This window comes from Hoplias malabaricus, chromosome 7, assembly GCF_029633855.1.
Source record: "Hoplias malabaricus isolate fHopMal1 chromosome 7, fHopMal1.hap1, whole genome shotgun sequence".
In the NCBI taxonomy this organism is placed as follows: domain Eukaryota; kingdom Metazoa; phylum Chordata; class Actinopteri; order Characiformes; family Erythrinidae; genus Hoplias; species Hoplias malabaricus.
In genome coordinates, this window is record NC_089806.1 from 27,271,376 (window position 1) to 27,293,984 (window position 22,609).

At 37.8% G+C, this 22,609-nt stretch overlaps 1 protein-coding gene across 1 annotated transcript in view; it reads left to right on the forward strand.

The window, feature by feature from the left end:
- The window catches only part of coq8aa (coenzyme Q8A, genome duplicate a), a 43,131-nt gene that overhangs the window by 3,097 nt on the left and 17,425 nt on the right, over positions 1–22,609 (forward strand). Inside the window, exons 2-5 of the mRNA XM_066677444.1 lie at positions 6,591–6,768; positions 9,832–10,164; positions 12,453–12,519; positions 19,568–19,642. Coding sequence (XP_066533541.1) covers positions 6,610–6,768; positions 9,832–10,164; positions 12,453–12,519; positions 19,568–19,642 — 634 coding nt within the window. The 5' untranslated portion in view covers positions 6,591–6,609. The remainder of the gene's footprint in view (positions 1–6,590; positions 6,769–9,831; positions 10,165–12,452; positions 12,520–19,567; positions 19,643–22,609) is intronic.

Sequence of the window (22,609 nt, forward strand, 5' to 3'; positions counted from 1 at the left end):
AATCAAGTTATCGAACATTTCAAATCCTACCACCGCTTGTGTGGTGTTTTGCACAGTGCTACTGGACCTGCAAGGCCAAGTCAAGGGGAGATTGTGGCATGGCTGACTGCCTGTTGTTTTTTATGTCAACACACAGACCACTGGTATTGCCAAAAATGATTTGCAAGATAAATGCTTTTGTGTAATTTCATGGAGACAACCACTATGCAAAGGTTAATGTCATTTACAAAGATAAAGCATTATTTAAATTAGTATTATATTGTGGAATGTACATTTTTAGACTCCTTAAAAGTGGGGTATTTCACAAAGCCAGTTAAGTCTTGCAAGATAACTTTGGCCCAAAGTCAAAACTGTCCTACATGGGAAAAACTATGGGACATTGGACTGTTCTCAAATTTGGAACCAAGTTATCTGGCTAATGGAGAAATCCTGTGTTGGGAAAATCTTTATGTTGTTGTCATGTAGAGGAAGTGGTTATAGATTTAAATTTCAGCAAATTGTCAAGAACTTGTATGTCACAGTGATTTAATTTTCATACAGTTTTATAGAAAATATGTTGAGTGAAAGATCCATAAAGATCCATTAAGTCTTTTGAAACTTAAGTATACACTACATTAGCTTAACTACTTCTGAATTACTATGCCAGAATCCAGTGTTATCTTATAAAAGGGTAACAAAGTTCATGCTAATGGAATTGTGTACATGCACCATGTTGTTGCAGACACAAATAGTGCAAGTGTGACTTCAACTGACCTACAGGCACATGTACAGTTTGTATGCTATTGTTTTTATTGAGTTGTTTTGCATATATACAGAGGTAGAACAAAACAAGTTTGTTTTTAAACATGTCAATGAAGACTTTTTGGGCTCTTACTTCCTTCTTGTGAGTGCAGGGTTGTCAACAATGATAGTGACACGATAAACCACCATATCAACCCTTATATCTACAAATGCAGCAATTGGTTTCTCTGAATGCAGGAAAAAGAGGGGTGTTTCTCTTTGTGTATGCTCTGATTGGCTGTTGAAGTAGCATGGCTGTTTGCCCCCCAATAAAATTGGCGTGACCGCTGGATGATTGCCCACAGGGTTTCCTCTGCCTTGTGAGACCCAGTTTCTCACAGTCCATCATTTTACATTACCTCTCCATATAATACAACACAGTAACCTATAACATGTCACTGCTGAAATGACTAGCTACAGGCTACTGCTTATCACATGATGTTTTAGTGTCTCTTTTATGAGGAGTAACCATTGTTTTGCTGGTGAATGTGAGGCACGTGTCAAATGGGTGTTGTGTTGTTGTTGTTTTTTTCCCCTTCTTCCCCTCCCCTCCTATCTCTAAAACTAAAATGGAAGGCTGTGTTTGGGTGCTCAGTGCTTTTGAATGGCTGTCTGAGATGTCTGTGCAGTTAAATTGTTCAGACCAGACCATGCAGTGCTCTTTGGTGTAACAAATGCATCTTTTATTTTTTTTAATGATCAGTGCTATTGTCTAAGACTTATAATCAGAGGTGGCAACTTCAGGTCCAAAAAAGTTGACACAAAAAAGAACGAGTAAGTGTACTGTTCATATGTCGTCTTTAAAAACATTTCAGATGATTTCTAAATTAGAGTTAAGGCACAAGCACAAGGATGTGTTCAGTCACGCTTCCCCAGATGAAAATATGACGGTAGCACGTTGCCACACCCATCTTCCAGTGTCAGAAGATCAGGCAGTTGGTTTACAAAGGACTGGTTATACAAGTATTTCATAGAAAATGTGAAAACTGACTTTGAATTTGCATGACGAGAGCCCAGTGGTTGTTAAACTCTTTCCGAGAGGTGGACAGTGAGCATGTTTTATCATGTTCAATATCATCACTTATCAACAAATGCATTCCTAGGCTTAATAGGATTCATATTTAGTATTGAGGATATGCCTTATTTTCAAATGAAGTCTTTTTTTTTTTTTGCCATAATGTTACACTGCCTGTTTCTTCTCATATTTTGTTGTTAATATGCTAATTCTATGTTCCATTTGAATGCACACATTTAATTACATTCCATTTGATGTTGGACTGTCCCAGTTCCTAGTAGGAAATTTCAACTGGAACACACCCACGAGCTGGATTTCCTATTTGAAAAGTCAGGAGTGTCTCATCAGCCCTGAGTTCAGAATCCAAGATGGCTGCTTGCATATCAACAGTGTGTAAAATCTGTAGTATTATGAAGTTTGTTAGTGCTTCTATCTATGTCTCATTATATTAGATGTACACAGAGTACTGTTCATCTGCTTTATATGGACATATTTCCATGTCTGGATGCACAAAATATCACATAGTATGCTGTTAACCTACCATAGGGTTTTCTGAATGTTTAAATGGAACACGGTCAGCACTGGTATGATGTCAGTCCCAGCTCCAACATCCGACTTGCAAGGTAAATGGACAACAACATAAGTGCTGTTAAATCAAAAATCTGTCTGGCAAAGAACAGGCATGCATTAATTGACAGGACCTCGGGTGTGAAGTAGAAGCTTCTTCTTTGAGTATTTCCAGCCAGAGCAAACTTATTCTTACGTATAGGATATCAGACCTAAATAAATATACAAGACTATGCTTGCTGTCAGTGGAATGCATTTCCTTAAAGTTTACTTTGTGTTTATTGAGTATAGGACTTGAGCAGAGATTATCTAGAGCACTGAAGTCTTTTCCTGCATGCCCTGTCCCTGGTCTTAAATCTCATCAGACTCTCCCTGAGCACTGACCTCATTCCCACTGTAGTGAAAAGCTACAGCACTATGGATCTGATAATCAAATGTTGAATTTCACAGCAGCTCTTAATTTAAGCCAGCAAGGACGGCCAGGAATAAAACCAGCCCATAGAGGAGAACAGGCTTACAGTTTAACATGGGATAAAATATAGCATGGATCTTTTAATGTTGTTACAGAAGCAGTTTTTATATATGAAATTCAGAGTTACAGGTCCGGTGATGAGGGTTTATTTTTTTTATTTTTTTGTAGCATGCAAAAATACATTACTGCCTCGCTTCACAAATGCGCTCACTCTGATTTTAGCCATAGTTTTTATTAGGGGGGGGTGCTAGCACGTAGTGTTGCAGTCACACAGCTCCAGGGACCTGGGGGTTGTGGGTTCAAGCCCTGCTCCGGGTGACTGTCTGTGAGGAGTTTGGTGTGTTCTCCGTGTCTGCATGGGTTTCATACCATGGTCCAAAAATGCACGATGGTAATTGGATTGCTGACTAAAGTGTCCATTGGCGTGAGTGAATTTGTGTGTTACCCTGTGAGGGACTGGCACCCCGTCCAGTCTGTGTTCCTGCCATATACCCCGTCACTCCGGGTGGGCTCCTGACCCACCGTGACCCCTGAACTGGATCTAGTAGGGTCTTCTGAGTTCTTTTGAATTCATTGTTACAAATATTTTTTTTTTTTGTCTCTTACTTGAAAAAGTAGGTCGAGTCTAAAGTCATGGGCAAACTGTGTTGTGAATAAAGATGAAATCTGTAGGATAGAGAGAAGAGATTGATTGATTATTTCCAGGAGTTTCAATTGCTTCTTTTGGAGCTAAATGTTTTGCATGCACAAAATGTCTTGCTTAAGACATTTAAAGCCCAAGTGACCTTGTCTCGAAACCCCAATACTAGGACCCTGAAGCTGTGTGAACGTGACACTACCTGTTGTGGTAATTTGGCATATAATAGAAGTAAAGAAAATAAAACAAAAAAAAGTAAGGCTAAACTTTTATGTTAAATAAAATGGGTAGTTGCAGTGTGTCCTATGAGCTCAGTAAAAACCTTAAAAGCACACATCAGACTGACAGGCTAACAAAATGAATGGTAAAAAATACAGAGAATAATTTAGAATCTGTAAGCACGTCCTAGCAAACTGCAAAATCCAAACATTTCTATGGAGCATGTTATGACTTTCACTTTTTCAGGTTTGTTACTTAGTTTGAAGTAGCTGCGGCCAGTTGTGTTTTCTCTTTTCTTTTGTATACATTTGCTGTATTAGCAATGGTATTTGAAATTCACTTTGAGTGTTGTTTGCCCATGGTCACCTTATTCGTTTAAGTGTCCGCATAGCTTGTCTAACCAAACCCTATTTGATTCACAGCATGTTTAGTCTCCCCACCCCTGTATGGAAGGGTGCAAATTCTAACTTGACAACCCATATGTTCACACTGTATTAATTCACTATTTCATGACAGCAGCTCATGTTTTAATTTTACCAAATCGGTTTAAAACAGAAAGACATGCCATCTAATCTTATTCTTGGTTTGATTATGATAGATCTTGATAGAAGATTTAAATATAGTGTTTTTTATCTAGAAATTTACTGTGATGTGCTTCTAAAAGCTGCTTTAATTTGAGCTCCTTTTTGTTATTAAATATTACTATAAGCTTTATCAAACCCATGTTGCACTTTTTTTTTCTTAGATTAATTATATCATATTGATTATTATTTGACATGTTTAAAGTAAGGGCGGCACGGTGGCGCAGCAGGTAGTGTCGCAGTCACACAGCTCCAGGGACCTGGAGGTTGTGGGTTCGATTCCCGCTCCGGGTGACTGTCTGTGAGGAGTTGGTGTGTTCTCCTCGTGTCCGCGTGGGTTTCCTCCGGGTGCTCCGGTTTCCTCCCGCAGTCCAAAAACACACGTTGGTAGGTGGATTGGCGACTCGAATGTGTGTGTGTCTGTGTTGCCCTGTGAAGGACTGGCGCCCCCTCCAGGATGTCTTCCTGCCTTGTGCCCAATGATTCCATGTAGGCTCTGGAACCACCATGACCCTGAATTGGATAAGCGGTTATAGATAATGAATGAATGAATGTTTAAAGTACTTCAATTGAGTGGTTCAGAATTAAGTGGGAGGGGTTGTTACATTTGGTCACAAGTTTTACCTTGCCTTCTAAAAGTATTGTTTGTGTTTTATGAAAGTGGAAAAAATTTAATGGTCTATGTTTTATTAATGTTGTTATTATTGTTTTTTTATATAGATTTTGTGCAACCTCAAACACGCTTATGTACGCCTACCCTTGTGCGTCATGAGGGAGGGGTTTTGTACAGAACAGGCAGAAGGCTGTGTTATGGCTTATCTATTTGGCAAGCTCAGCTGTGGTAGTGCCACATTCCACTCCTATGAAAGCTTTAGAATAAAGACATGATATCAAGGCTGGTCAGTCACAATTTTATTTATTTATTTTGTCATTTTTTGGGCAAAGTTTTTTTTTTTTTTTTCCATCCAACCCATTCAAATAAATTAAGTTTTATAAGTATTATGTCTATTAATATCAACACTAGAACAGAGTACACTATAAATAAAAATGATGCTTACAGTGTTATACAGTGCTTTTGAATTGGCTCTATGTAGAACCAGCTCATGGTTTATATCTGTCAGACTCATTCAAGCATCCTGAGTGCGCATGTAATTCACTCAGTAAGGGTTTGACCTCACCTGGCACCAAATGTGTTTAACCTTTTGATTGGATCTTTTGGCTTAGGCAAGCCATGATAGCAGCTGTGTTTTGCTTGCATGAAGGGACTGTAGGGCTTTTTCATCTACTGAATTGGCCTGTGATCTGGCCCTGGGCCTGTAGAGTTCTGCTGATCTCCTGCAGCCAGTACAGTCCAAACTCTGTTTGGCAGGGGCCTTCTTTAAAGCTGCAACTCTTATTTTATTATTCCAGTAAGCTACTGCACCTGCTTGCTTGCCATATTACCGTGATCATCTTGAATGTCTGGATTACTTTTCTTGAAAGCTGTTGTACATGTCTTGGATAACCTTTAGTAAAACAAGAAATGCTACTACTGTAAATAATGCCCATATCTTTAGAGCTCCAGAGCTTCAGTTGTAACATTCAGCTAATATTCATACATTGGGGGTTGTTGGTTGTGGATTGAGGATTTTGATCTCTGGAAAGATTGCGTCTAAAGCCCACTTTAAATCCCAGATGCCCAGCGCAGTTGCTTGCTAACTCAGTACAACTAATGGTGGCCTGGTGTAATTCAAGGTATGTAGCTTACAAAATAAACGATGACATTGCTATCCTCTGTTTTAGAATATGAAAGTGTTTAGGCTTCATTCTTATAAGAACTTTTATGCTGACAAGCCTGAATATGCTTGGAGTGTTTGGTTTCCTAGAGCAGAGCTAACAAACAAATATCCGAATATCTGAATATTCAGGATGAGTCCTAACTATTATAAAGAGATTTAAATTCTGCAAATTTTGTGCCAGTTCCACCCATTAGCTAGGAATCCACAGGAAGCTTTCAAGTTCAAAGAAGGCTGATGCCATTACAGTTATGTTACCTAACAGACACCCGTGTTGGTTAGCATCCCCCAGAGATTCGGATATGAGTAATTTTGGCCAAATTGATTAAAGGCAATCTCTCTCTCTCTCTCATATAAAATATGTAATGAGACAAGTATGCCTAAATTATTTAAAGCAACTGGACTGAAACATCTGCGCTTTAATCTGCCAAGAGCTTACAAATAGTTCTCCCTAGCTGGTCTTGCTGTGTTACATTATCACTTCAACCTAGACTCACTGTCTGACTCCTCCATGACTCAGCACTGAATTTTCTCTCTCATCTAGGTGAGGGAGTACGTGCGCCATGGCTGGTGACATGTTATTACTGATGAGGGGCTTGGCCAAGTTGAGCCGAGCTGTGATCGAGACCCAGACCACTGCTCTGCATAGTGGAGGGTCAGTGGCCCAGAACATGCAGAAGACGGCAGAACAAGGCATGAGCGTAGCCATGCAGAAGATACAGGTGGGTAAATAAATAGTTGTTTTAAATTTTGATATCATATAAAACCTAAATATCTCAGGAGCTGAGATTCATACATCCATACATTAGCCACAACATTAATATGACCTTCAATTTTCAATATTCTTTGCCCATTTTGTCAGATACCCAAACCATATGAATGCAGTTTGTTACAGAGTTCTGTTGTTGTACATACATTTGTGAGGCGCCTCCTTATTTTCTTCAATGGTCAGAACCCCACATTATTACCTACATCCCTCAGAGCAGGTGTTACTTGGATCAGACACAATCTTGCTGCTGGTGTTTTTAACCACCTGAATGTCACTGCTGGACTGAGAGCCACCAGTCAATTAGGTCCAGATAACAGTGTCCTGTAAGCATTTTCCTTTGACCACTGATATAAGGCAAGGCAGGGAATGTATTATGGATCATCTTTCATACATAATGGCAATTCAAACTACTTTACAGAACAGTACAGGAAAATTGCAGTAGAATATAAAATGTAAAAGATAATTAAAAACATGTTAAAAAGCTATTAAAATAGATTTAAAAACAAAAAAAAATAAGATTATAAAAGCTATTAAAGTACAATTAAGACAAAATAAAGTATAAAAGACAAATAAAAGAATACAGTATAGAAAAGTAATTTATTAAAATAGTACTAAATAATAAGAGATAGAATTAGAGATGTATAGATGCAAATCTAAGTGCAGTGCAACTCAAATGAACGGGAGAACAAGAAGGTCTTTAATCTAGATTTAAAGTTTGTTATACTTTGGGCAAATCTGATGTCTTCTTGGAGTCTGTTCCATGATTTCGGACCTGGTCTTTAGACTTTAGAGCTCTGTTGTTAACCTGAGCAGTGACCTCAGGTTTTTGCTCCTTACTGCCAAACACGATCACAAGTAGTAAAAGAGGATGACTAAGGTAAAATGTGCAGCAACAGATGAGCTATTGTCTCTGACTTGGTTAGTCTAGAGGGTAAATCAACAAGTTAGGTGTAGAAAGGCCAGAGAGTGGACAGCCACAATTCTTAAAAAAAAAAAAAAAATAGGTTGCCTCTTTTGTTATTTATTTAGATATATCGGTAGCCTATGTTATGCTTTTGGTTAGCTTGGATGCATTTGAACGTAGGCATACTGTTCACTGCCACATTAATTTATATTTTAGTGTGTTTAAGTTTGTTTTATGTCAGTGATTATTCAGTGAAAAATTACAAGTTAAATTAGATAAGTATATTTGAATAATACATATTTAATGAGCTCCTGCTTATGTAGATTCATAGATACTGTACTTAAAATGACCCGCACAGTTGCAGTATATAAGATTAATTTATTTAAAAGAATACGATTGACTTTTTTTTTTTATTCCTGTGCTGAGTGTAATTCAGGTTTAAATTAATGTAATAGACACACACACACCTCTTTTTTTTTTTTTTTTTTTTATTATTATTTTTATTCCCCCCCCCCCCCTATTTTTCTCGCTCTCTCTCTGAGCTGTGGGTTATTCACATCTGTCAAGACCAGTTCTCTGGGCTCCTAGCGATAAACACATTTCAATGTTCTCTCTCTGCCTCTTTTGCACAGACAAACAAGCACATGTCTCTTACTCACCCTCGCACACACAACCATCACCTACTGAGAAACTGCAGTTTGTTTTTAATACTTCAGTAAATATATAAATGTAAACCTGAACTTCAAGGCAAAGTTCACACAGCAGGTAAAAGTAACCCAAATCTGATTTCGTGACCAAATCAGACTTCTTTCCCCCTTTGGTTCTGCTGTTCACACTGTGAAATGTGACCTTTATTTGCCATCAGTCTGCTCCTAAACTGACCGTGTGGAGAAAAGAATGACACTTTAACCAGATGTCTTTCTTATTTCAGATAAGCTTCATGTTAGTAACTGAGTGTTAAATGCTTTACAGAAAATTAAAACATCAACTGATGTTACTTTCACTCTAAGTGCAAATTTGCCAGGTCTCTCGCAAACGTAATATATAATATAATAGGTTTAAAATGTCTATGATCCATATTTATGCAGCTTCATACTGACATGAATAATAGTTTCATTTTTAGGTGTCCTACATCAGTTTTATACTCATGATTCATGAAAAATGATCTGCTCATTAATCCAGGTCCTTGTCTCTCATTTATGAGAAAATACAACTTGTGGAAATTTCTATTAAGATATTTTTTTTTGTTGTTTGTGTATAGAAGAAAGTGATTCACTTTGGCCCAATACCAGTACAAAGTGATATGCAGATGTACAGGGTGCACCTATGGCTGAGGCTACACCTGAAGAAACAGATCGGATTTAGGCCAATTTTACCTGCTGTGTGAATGTAGTCTAAATGTTAAGCTGTGTTTAGCAATCTGTTGAGCTGGTAGTTAAATACAGCCCACCTGGTCCCTGCTTACCTTTAGGTATTGTCATGAATATTATTATCTTTCGTTGATGTATTTTATTAATGTAGGCTATTATGGCTGCTTCAGATCCACAAGGAACATAAGAATCAGACAATAGAGTATGAAATGAAGCTTATTGTAAATGGCAACTCTCTGTGATTTTAAAAATGTAGAAGTATGCAGATCAGGTATTTTTAAATCTGCAGCTCATTTATTTTTCTTTTGAGGGTTTAATGAGGATGTTTAATTCCATGTTTGTTCCATTGTACATTATCCGGTCTAAGCAGGACCTAATGCAGGGTGACACAAACAAGAGGGTTAGTCAGATTGCACTGGCTTATTAAAGGATTGTTTTTCTAAAGGATATGTTAGTCTAGAGGGACTCTATTTTTATAGCGCTGTCTAGATATTGGAGAATATTTTTGATCAGTTGAAATTGGTTGAATAAACTATAGTGATATTGATTAATACCAGTTTATTTTCCTTTTTAACTTGAAGCCTTTTCTTACATATGATTTATATTCATTACAAATTACCAAGGATCTTTCATACAAATAACAAATGATAATAATCCCTTAATAATAATCCTTTAGATAGTGCCTTATTCTTAGTTGAAGTGTTTTTTAAACAACATATTCCATGATCTCTGTTTACTTTAGGAGTTTACAGGTCAGCAGCAGAATGCGACAGACTTCAGCGCAGATATGGACAATACGTATGATTTTTCTAGAAATGAGGACAGTTTTAAAAGTATGGAACATGGAGATTCAGCTGACGATGCTCTCAGGGACTCTAACATGGGTTCGGCCAGGATGCACAGCCAGCCCACCGGCAAATCAAAACTTTTTGAAGGCTACAAGGACCCCACCAAGCAGTTCACCGGGACTCGATACTATCACCAAGAACACTCGTCTGTGGGAGGCCTCACAGCTGAGGACATCGAAAAAGCCAGAGAGGCCAAGAGGAACAGCAGCAAACCCCACAAACAAATGGTAAAGATGCTCAACATGTTCTTTCATTTTTTTATGTTACAAAGCAGCAGGGATTAAGCAGTGAATCTTCACTTGTGTTAATTAGTCTTAGAAAGAAGATTTCTATTATAGTACAAAAATATTCTACTATTAGTAAGAATATACATTATTCTTACAATACATTTTGCTATACAGGCTCATCAGAGGAAGCAGCAAAGTAGTTTTAAAAGTCAACAGCCTGGCTGTGTACATAATGAGTCACACAAAATCTGAGGACGTTAAAATGGCCATGATCAGCAATTTTTCGAAAAGATGCAATAAGTGAATGTCAACTAGGTTTACTCATAGAAGAGAGTCAAATAGAAAAATAAGTAGCTCTGTTTGGTTTAAGTATTAAAAGGAATGCCAGCAGAAAGAAGCTTCAACATTGTTTAAAAAAAAAAAAAAGGATCTTATTGAGTCCTGCAATTCTGTCTTCTTATATTCTAAACACGATTTGTGATTTTTAGTTATTTGTTGGAATACTTACAGTATTTTTTTTTTTTTTTTAAATTGAAGCCTCACTTCTCTCAGATGTTGACTTGTTTAGAATGTAGTGGAGAAAAATCAGCAGCAGCAGGCAAGAGTCAGAAAGGACCCCAGACTAACAGTGTATGATTAAACGAAATTCACAAAACATAACCATAGTAACCACACACGACATTAAAACAGAATCCAATTCCCAGTCTTAAGTGTGATCTCATTATCAAAAGTGGGTCCTGTGCACCATTAATTTTTAGTGAAGTATGGTAAAATTTTACGAAAGAGTGCTGCCATTCAACTGAACTTGTGTGGTGAACGACACTATATGGTTAATTTATGACTGTTATTTTTGCCGGACCGGCCTAGAAGAGGCATTTGCACGGACAGTGAGACAAACACCTAATAGGAACTGTTAGCATCTGTTGTTATTTCAGCGATATTTCACGAACACTCCAGTTCGTGAACTAAATTTGAAACCGTTCAGTGGTGACCAAACAACCTCTTTTTCCTGGACAAGTACTCTTTTTGGGACCGACAAAATCTTTGGATTATTATTGGCAAAATACCAGAGCAAGGTGTTACTCAAAATAAACGAGGCTGTGAATTTATTACAGCACCGTTTTATCAGTCTGACCTTTTTATAGGAATGTAAGTCAGTAATAAATAACTATTTCCCAGCAATGCCCTATTCCTTTTTCATAGATTACTTGATTGATAAAATGTTAAGGTGCTTGATTTTAGAAATGTTCAAAAACTTAAATGTTAAAATGTTATCTAATTGCTTTCTGGTAAATGAGTTGCTTTAATGTCATCTCCATAGTGCTTCAGTTTTGTAGCTTTGTATGAACAGACAATAACAGGCTTTCCATGATCATACACACACTGTCAGCAACTAACGAGACATTTTATTAGTTTGATATTATTTGTTATTATTGTAAACAAAGACATTTATATGAAGCACCAAAGCTTCTCCAGACCTTCCAATGTCAAGGGTATGTATTTTTGGCTATATGGCTATTGGCAGTCCGGCTAAACCAGGCTTGGCTAGATTCTCTTTGCTCTTTTGTTTTACAGATGTGTCTGAATGTGTATAAACTGTATATCTGGGTATAAAATATACATGGCCGTGCACTGTTAAGTTTGTCCTTTTGGTTTATTTTAGTATTATTATTATTAGTAGTATTATTTTTATTTTAACCACAGATTTGCAGTTTTCACTTGCATAATCCTTCTTTAAAGAAAATGAACTCAGGACTACACCTTTATCATTTTATATTTAAGTCAGATTTGAAGCTTTTTAATGTGCTTAGCTGATTGTAACAGGCTGGAAAGAACTTTGACAGGTATAGCATTAAGGAACTGTTGCCAAATACAAATCCTTACACATAGTCTATGCTTTAACCCTAAATGGCAGTGTGCTGTTGTACAGTGGTCTTATAAACTTGTAAAAACATTTACAGTCATACCCCAATATATTAAACTCATGTTAAACATCAATGGATATCTACCATATGAATGTAATCCTGTGGCTTCACGATGTCAACTTACTGAAGAGATTTAGTTGTCTTTTCACTGTGGGGGCAATGATTATGAAATGCCTTACAGATAATCATGTTGCTGTTGTATACTACAGCAAACAGTACCTGAATTCAGTATTTTTTCTTTTTCAACATGCATTAACAAAAATAGACAGATGTTTTAGAACCATTTTTTTTGAAAGTGTAGAAAACAAAAATATGTGTATATATATGCCCCTGTTTTACATTATCAATGTCTTCTGTTCATAGCTTAGTGAAAGAGCAAGGGAGCGAAAGGTTCCTGTAACTCGGCTGGGAAGACTGGCAAACTTTGGAGGTAAGACAAATTGACTAATTTGCAAACAATAGCTGGTTACTAGAGCACCAGTGGTATGGCTATGCCTAATAACATCAAACGTCATTAAATAACCTTCTGTCCAGATGCTATTAGCGTGCATCATGGAGGCATCACACTTAGGCTACAATATTTACACAAACTGTAGTTATTTATATATATGTCTTTCTTCTAAAATGCCCATGCCAAACCAGTTTTACTAGCACAGATCTACCAGAGATATTCAGATAAGTATTTTAAGTAAAAGGATTTGCTTTTAAAGAATAGCTTGTAGTACATTTTGACATTTATTAGACCTGTTTTTACATCGCGACCATGAAATGGAGAAGCGGAAAAGAAAATGTATGTATGTATGTAGACCTGTTTTTATTTATTTTTAAATACCAGGATTTAGCCATTGTTAAATGCTTGATATATTAAGATATAATTAACTTAATCCTATATTAAAGTTCTCAGATAATAAAAAAACATTCTTTATGGGGAGACCTTCCTATGTTACATATATGAATTTAATGTTCCATTATACATCTGCAGTGTAAGAATCCAGTTGTCTTAACATACCTCTTCTACACAAGTGAACACACATCCCTTGGGTCTTAACAAAATGTCTGTGGCATGCTTTGCTCAAAATACTGCAAGATCAAATGACACAGCACCATTGTCCCTCTGTCTAAATAGCACTGTTCAGAACCACCAATTTTAGCATGTGTTCCTTTAAATTAAAATGATCCACTGCTAGAGCTGGGGCAATATGGCCAAATATGTTATTATGATAAGTATTTCTATATTGGTCGATCTCAATATTTATCACAATATTAACATTTTGTAACTTCTTAAAATGAAGGCAGAATACACAAATGTTCATTACTATACAATATTTAACCAGTGCACATTCTCTGTGCTTTTCTTCTGTAGAGCTTCATTTTGGCTCTTGCATAAACTCAGGGCCAGCACTGTGATTAAATCACATTGCATAGATTGTGATACATAAGATGCAGCACAAAATCAGATTGGCTCATTTTATCTCTCATGGCTCATATTTATTCTTATTTGGGAAACCCGCATAAAGCTTACAGGATTGTACAAACCGGATCCAAAAAAGTTGGGACACTAAACAAATTGTGAATAAAAACTGAATGCAATGATGTGATGTGCCAACATCTAATATTTTATTCAGAATAGCACACATATCACAGATCAAAAGTTTAAACTAAGAGAATGTATCATTTTAAGGGAAAAATATGTTGTTTCAAAATTTCATGGCGTCAACAAATCCCAAAAAAAATGGACAAGGCCATTTTTTTACCACTGTGTGGCATCCCCCCTTCTTCTTACAAAACTCAACATACGTCTGGGGACAGAGGAGACCAGTTTCTCAAGTTTAGAAATAGGAATGCTCTCCCATTCATGTCTAATACAGGCCTCTAACTGTTCAGTCGTCTTGGGCCTTCTTTGTCGCATCTTCCTCTTTATGATGCGCCAAATGTTCTCTGTAGGGGAAAGATCTGGACTGCAGGCTGGCCATTTCAGTACCCGGATCCTTCTCCTATGTAGCCATGATTGCTGCAGAATATGGTCTGGCATTATCTTGTTGAAAAATGCAGGGTCTTCCCTGAAAGAGATGATGTCTAGATAGGAGCATATGTTGTTCTAGAACCTGAACATAGTTCTCTGCATTAATGGTGCCTTTCCAGATATGCAAGCTGCCCATGCCACAAGCACTCATGCAACCCTATACCATCAGTGATGCAGGCTTCTGAACGGAGCGTTTATAACAACTTGGGTTATCCTTGTCTCTCTGGTCCGGATGACATGGCATCCCAGTGTTCCATAAAGAACTACAAATCGTGACTCATATTCCATTTTGCCACACTCCATTTTAAAAGACCCCTGGCCCAGTGCAAACGTCTGAGCTTGTGGAGCTTGCTTGAAATGGTTTCCTCTTTGCACTGTAGAGTTTCAGCTGGCAACAGCGGATGGCACAGTGGATTGTGTTCACTGACAATGCTTTCTAGAAGTATTCCTGAACCCATTCTGTTATTTCCTTGACAGTGGAATTCTTATTTGAGGTGCAGTGACGTTTAAGGGCCCAGAGACCACGAGCATCCAGTACAGTTTTATGGCCTTGACCCTTATGCACAGTAATTGTTCCAGACTTTCTGAATCTTTTGATGATGTTACGCATGGTTGATGATGATAACTTAAAAGTCTTTGCTATTTTACGCTGGGTAACACCATTCTGGTATCTTTCTGCGCAACAATGGTGGAATTGGTGATCCTCTTACCATCTTGGCTTCAGAGAGACACTGACACTCTGAGAAGCTCTTTTTATACCCAATCATGTTGTCAATTGACCTAATTAGTGTTAATTGGTCTTCCAGCTGTTCGTTATATGCTCAATTTCCTTTTTCCAGCCACTTATTGTTACTTGTCCCAACTTTTTTGGGATTTGTTGACACTGTGAAATTTTGAATCAATTAAAATGTTACATTTACTCAGATTAAACTTTTGATCTGTCATCTATGTTCTATTACGAATAAAATATTGACATTCGCCATCTCCACGTCATCGCATTCAGTTTTTATTCACAATTTGTTTAGTGTCCCAACTTTTTTGGAATCCGGTTTGTATGATTCACAGTTAGTTGGTTGGTAGGACCTCCAGAACTGCAAATTAATGTGCTAATGCACTGAAGATTTGATATATATTAACTGTTCTCATCAGTTTAAAAAAGGCATATCTTTCATGTACACTCTCAGAAAAACAGGTACAGTAGAGGTACATTATTGTCACTAAAGGTACAAACCGTGTTCATGTAACTTTAAAGGTACAACACTGGTGTTAAGGTCCAGTTGTGTTTTTTAAATGGACATTACATTCTGTTCAGGGTACCACTACAGTGATGGTTTGTTAAAAACCACAGAGATTTACTTGTGACGACACCTTATATAGTCATGGTCAGTGCATGCGTGCCAGTATTTTGTATCAATCACCCTGTGATCTGCATCCAACAACTTTCAATTAAAATTTCAATCAAAAAAAACTTAATTTCAATATTTTATCATCATCTTTTCAGCTTAATCCATTTCAGGGTTGCGGTAATAATCATGCTTTTTTAAATAGGAACTGTTGCATTGCATTTGTCAGAGCATTATTTTGTCAGGTAATGGTAAATCATTTGCATTCAAACAAGAAGTAGAACACTTAGCCCATCTGCTCTCAGTGTGTGGCCATCGTTTTTTTAATACTACATACAGAATGTCTTCTGTCATGCAAGCAGGTATGAGCAGATTGAAGGGTGGACCTTAATCTGCATGTTGACTAGTAATAGTTTAGTCTACTCCTCCTGGGATTACATAGGAGAGCTTAGTGTGTCTGGGAATGCAGACCACACATATTACCTTGTGATAATGCACATCTCAATTCAGCACTTTCCTGTATGTAGTTGCTTGCATGGGTCGCAATCCAAAATTATGGGATGTTAAGAAATATAATGATTAAATAACGAAATTTTAAATTTGTTTACAAGTGTCATCTTGGTGAGTAACAAGATAACTGGTCTCAAGGCAGATGAGCAGGAACCTCGGGCATCCAGTCTTCCATTAGTGTCACCTGGACAGAAAGGCAGTCATTAACTTTTATGGATTATAGGGAAGATGAATATTGCCACTGTGGTCAGTGACTCTGGCAGGTCTAACTACAACAGCCAAACTATAAGGAGAGAACCAGCAGCTAACAGACTCGAGGGCACCCTGAAATGCTGGCATCCCCTTGCACCACTGTCAAGAAACCTTAATGATCGCGTGTGAGCAAACAGCACATGCACCGCAGTTTACCATAATTCCCAATGGCAGTGAACCCATGGATCTACAGCCTTTATCTAAGGGGAGAGATTAATTATTAAAAGCTACAAAAATCAAGTATGTTTTCAACTTAGACCTAAAGACTGATACTGTGTCTGAGTCCTAAACATTAACTGGAAGATAATCCCAGAGTCGGGTTGCTTTGTATGAAAATGCTCTTACTGGACTAAAGTCTTCTCAATTCTTGCAACTAGTAGAAAGCCAGATTTCTCTGACCAAAGTGGACATGATAATTTGTAAAAGGAAAGGTTTTCAGGGGCAAATCCATGAAGGGCTTTGTCTGTAAATAAAAGAATTTGAATAATTGGAAGCCAGTGCAACACTGATAGAACTTGGCTGGTATTATCAAGTTTTCTGGTTTTAGTTAGGACCCTGGCTGCAGCATTTTGGACTATCTGAACAACATCGCGTTACAATAATTTAACCTGGAAATAATAAAAGCATGCACTGATTTTTCTGCATCATGAAGGGCATTTCTTAATTTATTGATCGATAATGACACCAAGATTTATTGCTATTGACCAGGTGGGACAGAGAAACTGTATTTAACTGAAAGCCTCAGTATACTTCTAGCAACTTTTGGACCCGGAAGAACAACCTCTGTTTTGTTGGAATTCAGCAGAAGGAAATTATTCGACATCCAGTGTTTTACATTTTGTAAAAAACACGAGGCATCAGAATAAAAATTAAAAACAGTAGTGTCTTCATTCACAAACTACTACTGAAGCTCTTAAGGTTGCAGTTCATGGGTCTTCGCTGATATCAGAGGTGCACTGCTTGACTTTAGGAGTCAAATACCTTCAGAAGTTCCAAAATCATAAACATACAAACACAAAAATTAAGGAAATTTATGTTTGGTAGATTATTTTTTTGTTGTAACAATGCTTTTTGGCAGTAAATCTTATGCTGTTGGATAGCCTGTTAACTTTTCTTTTAAATAGTGCCACATTTGTAAGGAACATAGATTTGTGGGATGAGCAGTAGTATGTGGGTTGCTCCCATGAACAATTTGCCAAATGCTCTCTGCCAATGCTATTATTTTGTGTGATGGTGTTTTTCACTGGAAAAACGAGGCTTGTTTTGCCTGGAAGCAATCTCAATGCAAAGAGATATCGAGATGATATTCTGCAACCAGTGGCAATCCCATATCTCCGCAGTCTGGCACCGAACTCTATCCTCCAAGATGACAACGCTCACCCCCACAGCATGGGGTTTATCAGGGACTGCCTTCAGAATTTGAGAGTGGAGAGGATGGAATGGCCTGCCAGCAGCGTGCTGTTTGTTCCAGAGTGACCAACACAACCACATTGGCTGATTTAAAATTGCATTTTAAGAAAATATAATTGCAAAATAAAGAAAAGTGTCACATTGGATTTGAAATATAAAATGTTTCTAAAGAGTTCAAACATAAATAAAATACAACCACTCTTGTTAAAGAAATTCACATAATGGCTCATAAACAGGTGTGCTACTGAAGCACTACAAAGTGCTCCTGTATAGGCAGTGGAGATGATAAAATGGACAATGAGTGTAAATACAAGGTAGGTGTTCCTAATCCAATGATCCTTCAGTGCATGTTTCCTGCCAAGACAAATGTTGCAGTAGGCAACATTTTAGGCAAGTTACCCAGCATGTGCATTACAGGGGAGGTATTATTATTATCACTTGGTGGTGTTTATGAAATTGGAAGTATTGTAGCTCATTTGGTAAGCTTTTGCCATCATAATAAAAATATAATTATGAGATTATGTGACTTGATCTCAGTTGCTGGATTGTATAAGTATGTTGAGTGCTCATATACAGTTTTAGGTTCTCAGCCAACCCTGTTGTTTTGCTCAAGTCTCTCACCTGCTCTAAACCATTCAAACAGAAGCTTGATTTAATGATTCACCAGCACTGACCTAAAATCCTACTAGCGCAGCCAAAACCCAACAGGAATGGAAACAACTTTAATCTTAAAGGTATAGCAGCTATTTAAGCTCAGAGCAGAATACATAAACATGATTATTATTTCAGGATAAACAGTTTAATTTGTCTCCCCTAAAGCAACATTGTTTTGTGCAGAGAGCGTCTGCTCGTTTTCACTTGCTTTTGGCTCCTCCTGAATTTCACAAACCAGCAGTGTTACATAACCTCAGGGTTACATAATGTGACTGTTGGTGGAGGATGCAGAAACTTGCTATGGTTTTTGTGCTACACCCCAGGAAATATGCTGACCTAAGCTCAAACTCTATTTTAGTTTCTTTCGTAGTGTTTGCCATGCTCTCATTTTCTAGGGAAAAAAATAAAAACAATGCAAAAGCAAGCTGCTCCATTTCTGCATTACTAAGCCATTTTAAATATCAATCATTCAACAAGTGCACTGCCAGATTTAAGGCTGATCATAGATGGAGAGGAACAAAAGCTGCTTCGTTCAGTTTTCCTTTAGTAGCAGTATTACCACATGAACAATATGAGAATGAGATTCAGTCTGTGTGCTGTGAGATTAATAGTGGTGAATTTATTTCTGTAGACCAAAGTGCCAAACCTTCATAAACGCAGATAATTTTATTTGAAAATGTGCATAAACACAGACTCAGATTGAATAATTTTCCTGTATATACCGTGCAAATATATTAGCTGTACAAATAATTTAAAAAAAAAATGAATAGTAACTAGTCTGTAGAATTAAAAATCACAATGTTATTTAGCAAAAATGTAAGTAGTTCGAAAATGTTAAGTGCATTTGTTATGAGTTCTATCAAGTGAAAAAATGTTGTAAATCTGTTCTGGGTTTGGGAGATAACATGGTATCCAAAAGTACCTGCGTGTTTTGGTTTAGAGCATTTAAAGATTTTGGTTTCTTTGTTAGTGATTGTGAATGTAGCACATTAATTATTTAGGTTATACTTTGTTAGGTAAGAAAAGGCAATTGTCATATTTAATACTACGAAAACCGCAAAAAAAAAAAAAAAACGCCAAACGTGGGAGAATTCATTTTTGAATTATGTTTATTCATTACAGAAAACACTTTAAAATGAATTTGTACACCTAATGTATTTATACAATATGGAAATTATTCCATGTAATTTTTTAAAAAACCAATATGTAATTCTTTTGCTTCATATATTCTGTTTATAGGGTATATGTGTCTACTAGTAAGTTGCTTTCTCTTCTGTGTTTGACAGGCCTTGCAGTGGGTCTAGGCATTGGTGCATTAGCTGAGGTTGCCAAGAAAAGCCTTCGTCCAGAGGAAAAGAATGGTAAGGTGTTTTTCCTGTTCTCTGTACTTTCTGCCAATCTGGCACAATGGATTGGCTTCTCGCTTCCCCCTACACATAAAAGAACACTGATCAAAAAGAAAAATGTAAATGTTTCCTCTTCGTTTGCAAAACTACAAGCACTTTAGTGCAGGCTGATTTAAAATCTGTGTTGGGTTTATATTTCTTTGCTGGCTAACTCACAGCTAGGAAATCTGTGCTCATTAGCCACTACACCAGAGGCTTTGCTAATGGTAATTTTTTTTAAATTTCATACAGGGGTATTCTTAGTGGTATAATGTCATGAATGGTAATTTCTGCAATGAGAGTGCACTCATGGTTGAAGTTTTAAGTCTGCATACCCCTTTAATTGAGTACTGTGACTGATTGACTTGTTACCTCAATGGAACTGAATTTATGTTATGCCTCTAAAACTGGAGGTCATTCAGAGACAGGTGAGTTCCAGATCCTTCTTTAATGTCCCCCATTGCTGCAGCTGTTGAATATGAATTGGAGTAAACTGCTTGTTGATCTGACCTTTCAACAGTGTTCCTAAATTAGCTTGTCATCATGGCTGCAAGGCAGACCTGATGTAGGCCTCAATTATTGTCTCCTAATACATACAGAAGAGTGTACTACAGGAATACTCAGACATTTTGGCCCAATGCACTGGAACATGTCATTGGAGGTATTAACCACAAAATAACAGGAAATGCTATTTGGAAATTATACCTCACTGTTAAAATACAACCCGACAAGACTAAATGATATATCCTGCAGTGGACAATCCTTTTATCTTTTATTTTAGTATTTTATTTTGGGAAATAGCACTAAGTGCAAGATGCAATGCAAGGGTCCCTGTTGGTCAAGTTTTTAATAAATATTGGGAGTACTTTAAACTTCAAGTAAAAATGTTGAAAGGATCATGGAGTATTGTAGTACTCGTTAATGTGCAAATATGGTGAAATGGAGAAAAATAGGTCCATTTCAGGGAAAAAATAATTTTTATTATGTAATATTTTGCTTTAACCTTAAAAGAAGTAAAACTTGTACAATAAACAGTCACTGAATTAGGAACACAAAACTTGTATATATACTCATTGTCTGTTTTATCAGCTACATTGACCACGCAGGACTGCTTTGTAGTTCTAAAATTACAAACTACAGGCCACCTGTTTCTCTACATACTTTATCTCCATTTTTACCCTGCTCTTTATTGGTCAAGACCACCACAGAGCAGGAATGATTTGGGTGGTAGATCATTCTCAGCGCTGCAATGACACTGACATCGTGGTGATCTGTTAAGGGTGGTTCATAAATTACACGGACACGACATGGCACTTGTAGTACCGGACTGTTTGCATTCATTCATTCATTCATTATCTGTAACCACTTATCCAGTTCAGGGTGGGCCCAGAGCCTACCTAGAATCATTGGGTGCAAGGCGGGAATACACACTGGAGGGGGCGCCAGTCCTTCACAGGGCAACACAGACACACACACATTCACTCACACCTACGGACACGTTTGAGTCGCCAATCCACCTACCAACGTGTGTTTTTGGACTGTGGGAGGAAACCAGAGCACCCTGAGGAAACCCTCGTGGACATGGGGAGAACACACGACCTCTTCCCAGACAGTCACCCGGAGTGTGAATCAAACCCACAACCTCCAGGTCCCAGGAGCTGTGTGACTGCGACACTACCTGCTGCGCCACCGTGTCGCCCTGTTTGCATTGCTTTATGTCCTAATATGTTTATGCTTTTATTAGTTCAGTTTATTAATTCTTTTCAATCATTTATTACACAAAATCTGTGAAAACAGTCAAAACAATTTGCTCAACCTTACACATTCTGAGAGTAACATAATCCCCTTTACTACCCCCTGCCACACACTTTTGTTCACTCATGAGCAAACAAGGTGCATTTGTCACCACGTGCGCTGTGCGCATTCATTCATTCATTCATTCATTAATTCATTATCTTTAACCGCTTATCCTACCTGGAATAATTGGGCGCAAGGCATGAATACACCCTGGAGGGGGCGCCACTCCTTCACAGGGCAACTCACACACTTACACCTACGGACACTTGAATCACAAATCCGCCTATCAATGTGTGTTTTTGGACTTTGGGAAGAAACCGGAGCACGGGGAGGAAACCCATGGGACATGGGGAGAACACACCAAACTCCTCAAAAACAGTCACCCGGAGCGGGGATCGAACCCACAACCTCCAGGTCCCTGGAGCTGTGTGACTGCGACACTACCTGCTGCACCTCCGTGCTGCACTGTGCGCATTGTTTAATTTAATTTTTAATTTTTTTTTTCCTGGGGTACACGCCCTCATGAACAGGCCTAAACGCAGGCAGAGTGACATAAAATGACATTGTTTCAACCATGTGTCCCATGGTGTAGGCACTGATGCTTTAATTATGAACCAGCCTTTAATGTGTGTTGTGGAGGTACGAGTGGATCACACACAGCAGGGCTGCATTTTAAAGCTCTGTGTCACTGCTGGAATGAGAATGGTGCAACTTTGGTATCCACCAGTGTCTCCAGTTTCCTCCCATAGTCCAAAAGCCTGGAGGTTAGGTGAATTGACTACTACAGTAAAAAATGTCTGCATGCCCAGATATCCCCTGGTGCCCAATTCAGTCCTCCAGGTGGATGGTGGTTCCTAGTTGAGAACGCACTTGGCTGACGCTTCTCCTGTATGTGTCTGTCTGCGTGTGGTTCTGTGTTGAATGTTGAATTGACGCTGTTCTGTGCAGTGATGATTGTAAAGTATCCTCGAGTATCTAGAAATGAGGTATGTGTCTGACAATGGACAATGAGGGGGCACATTGTTTAAAAACTCTAGAGAAACAGCTGGATTACTCCATGTAGTGTAGTGGGGCTGGGCAGTTAATCGAAAATTAATAGAAATAAAAAAAATAATAGAAAAAATAGAAGACATTCAGAACTTCTAA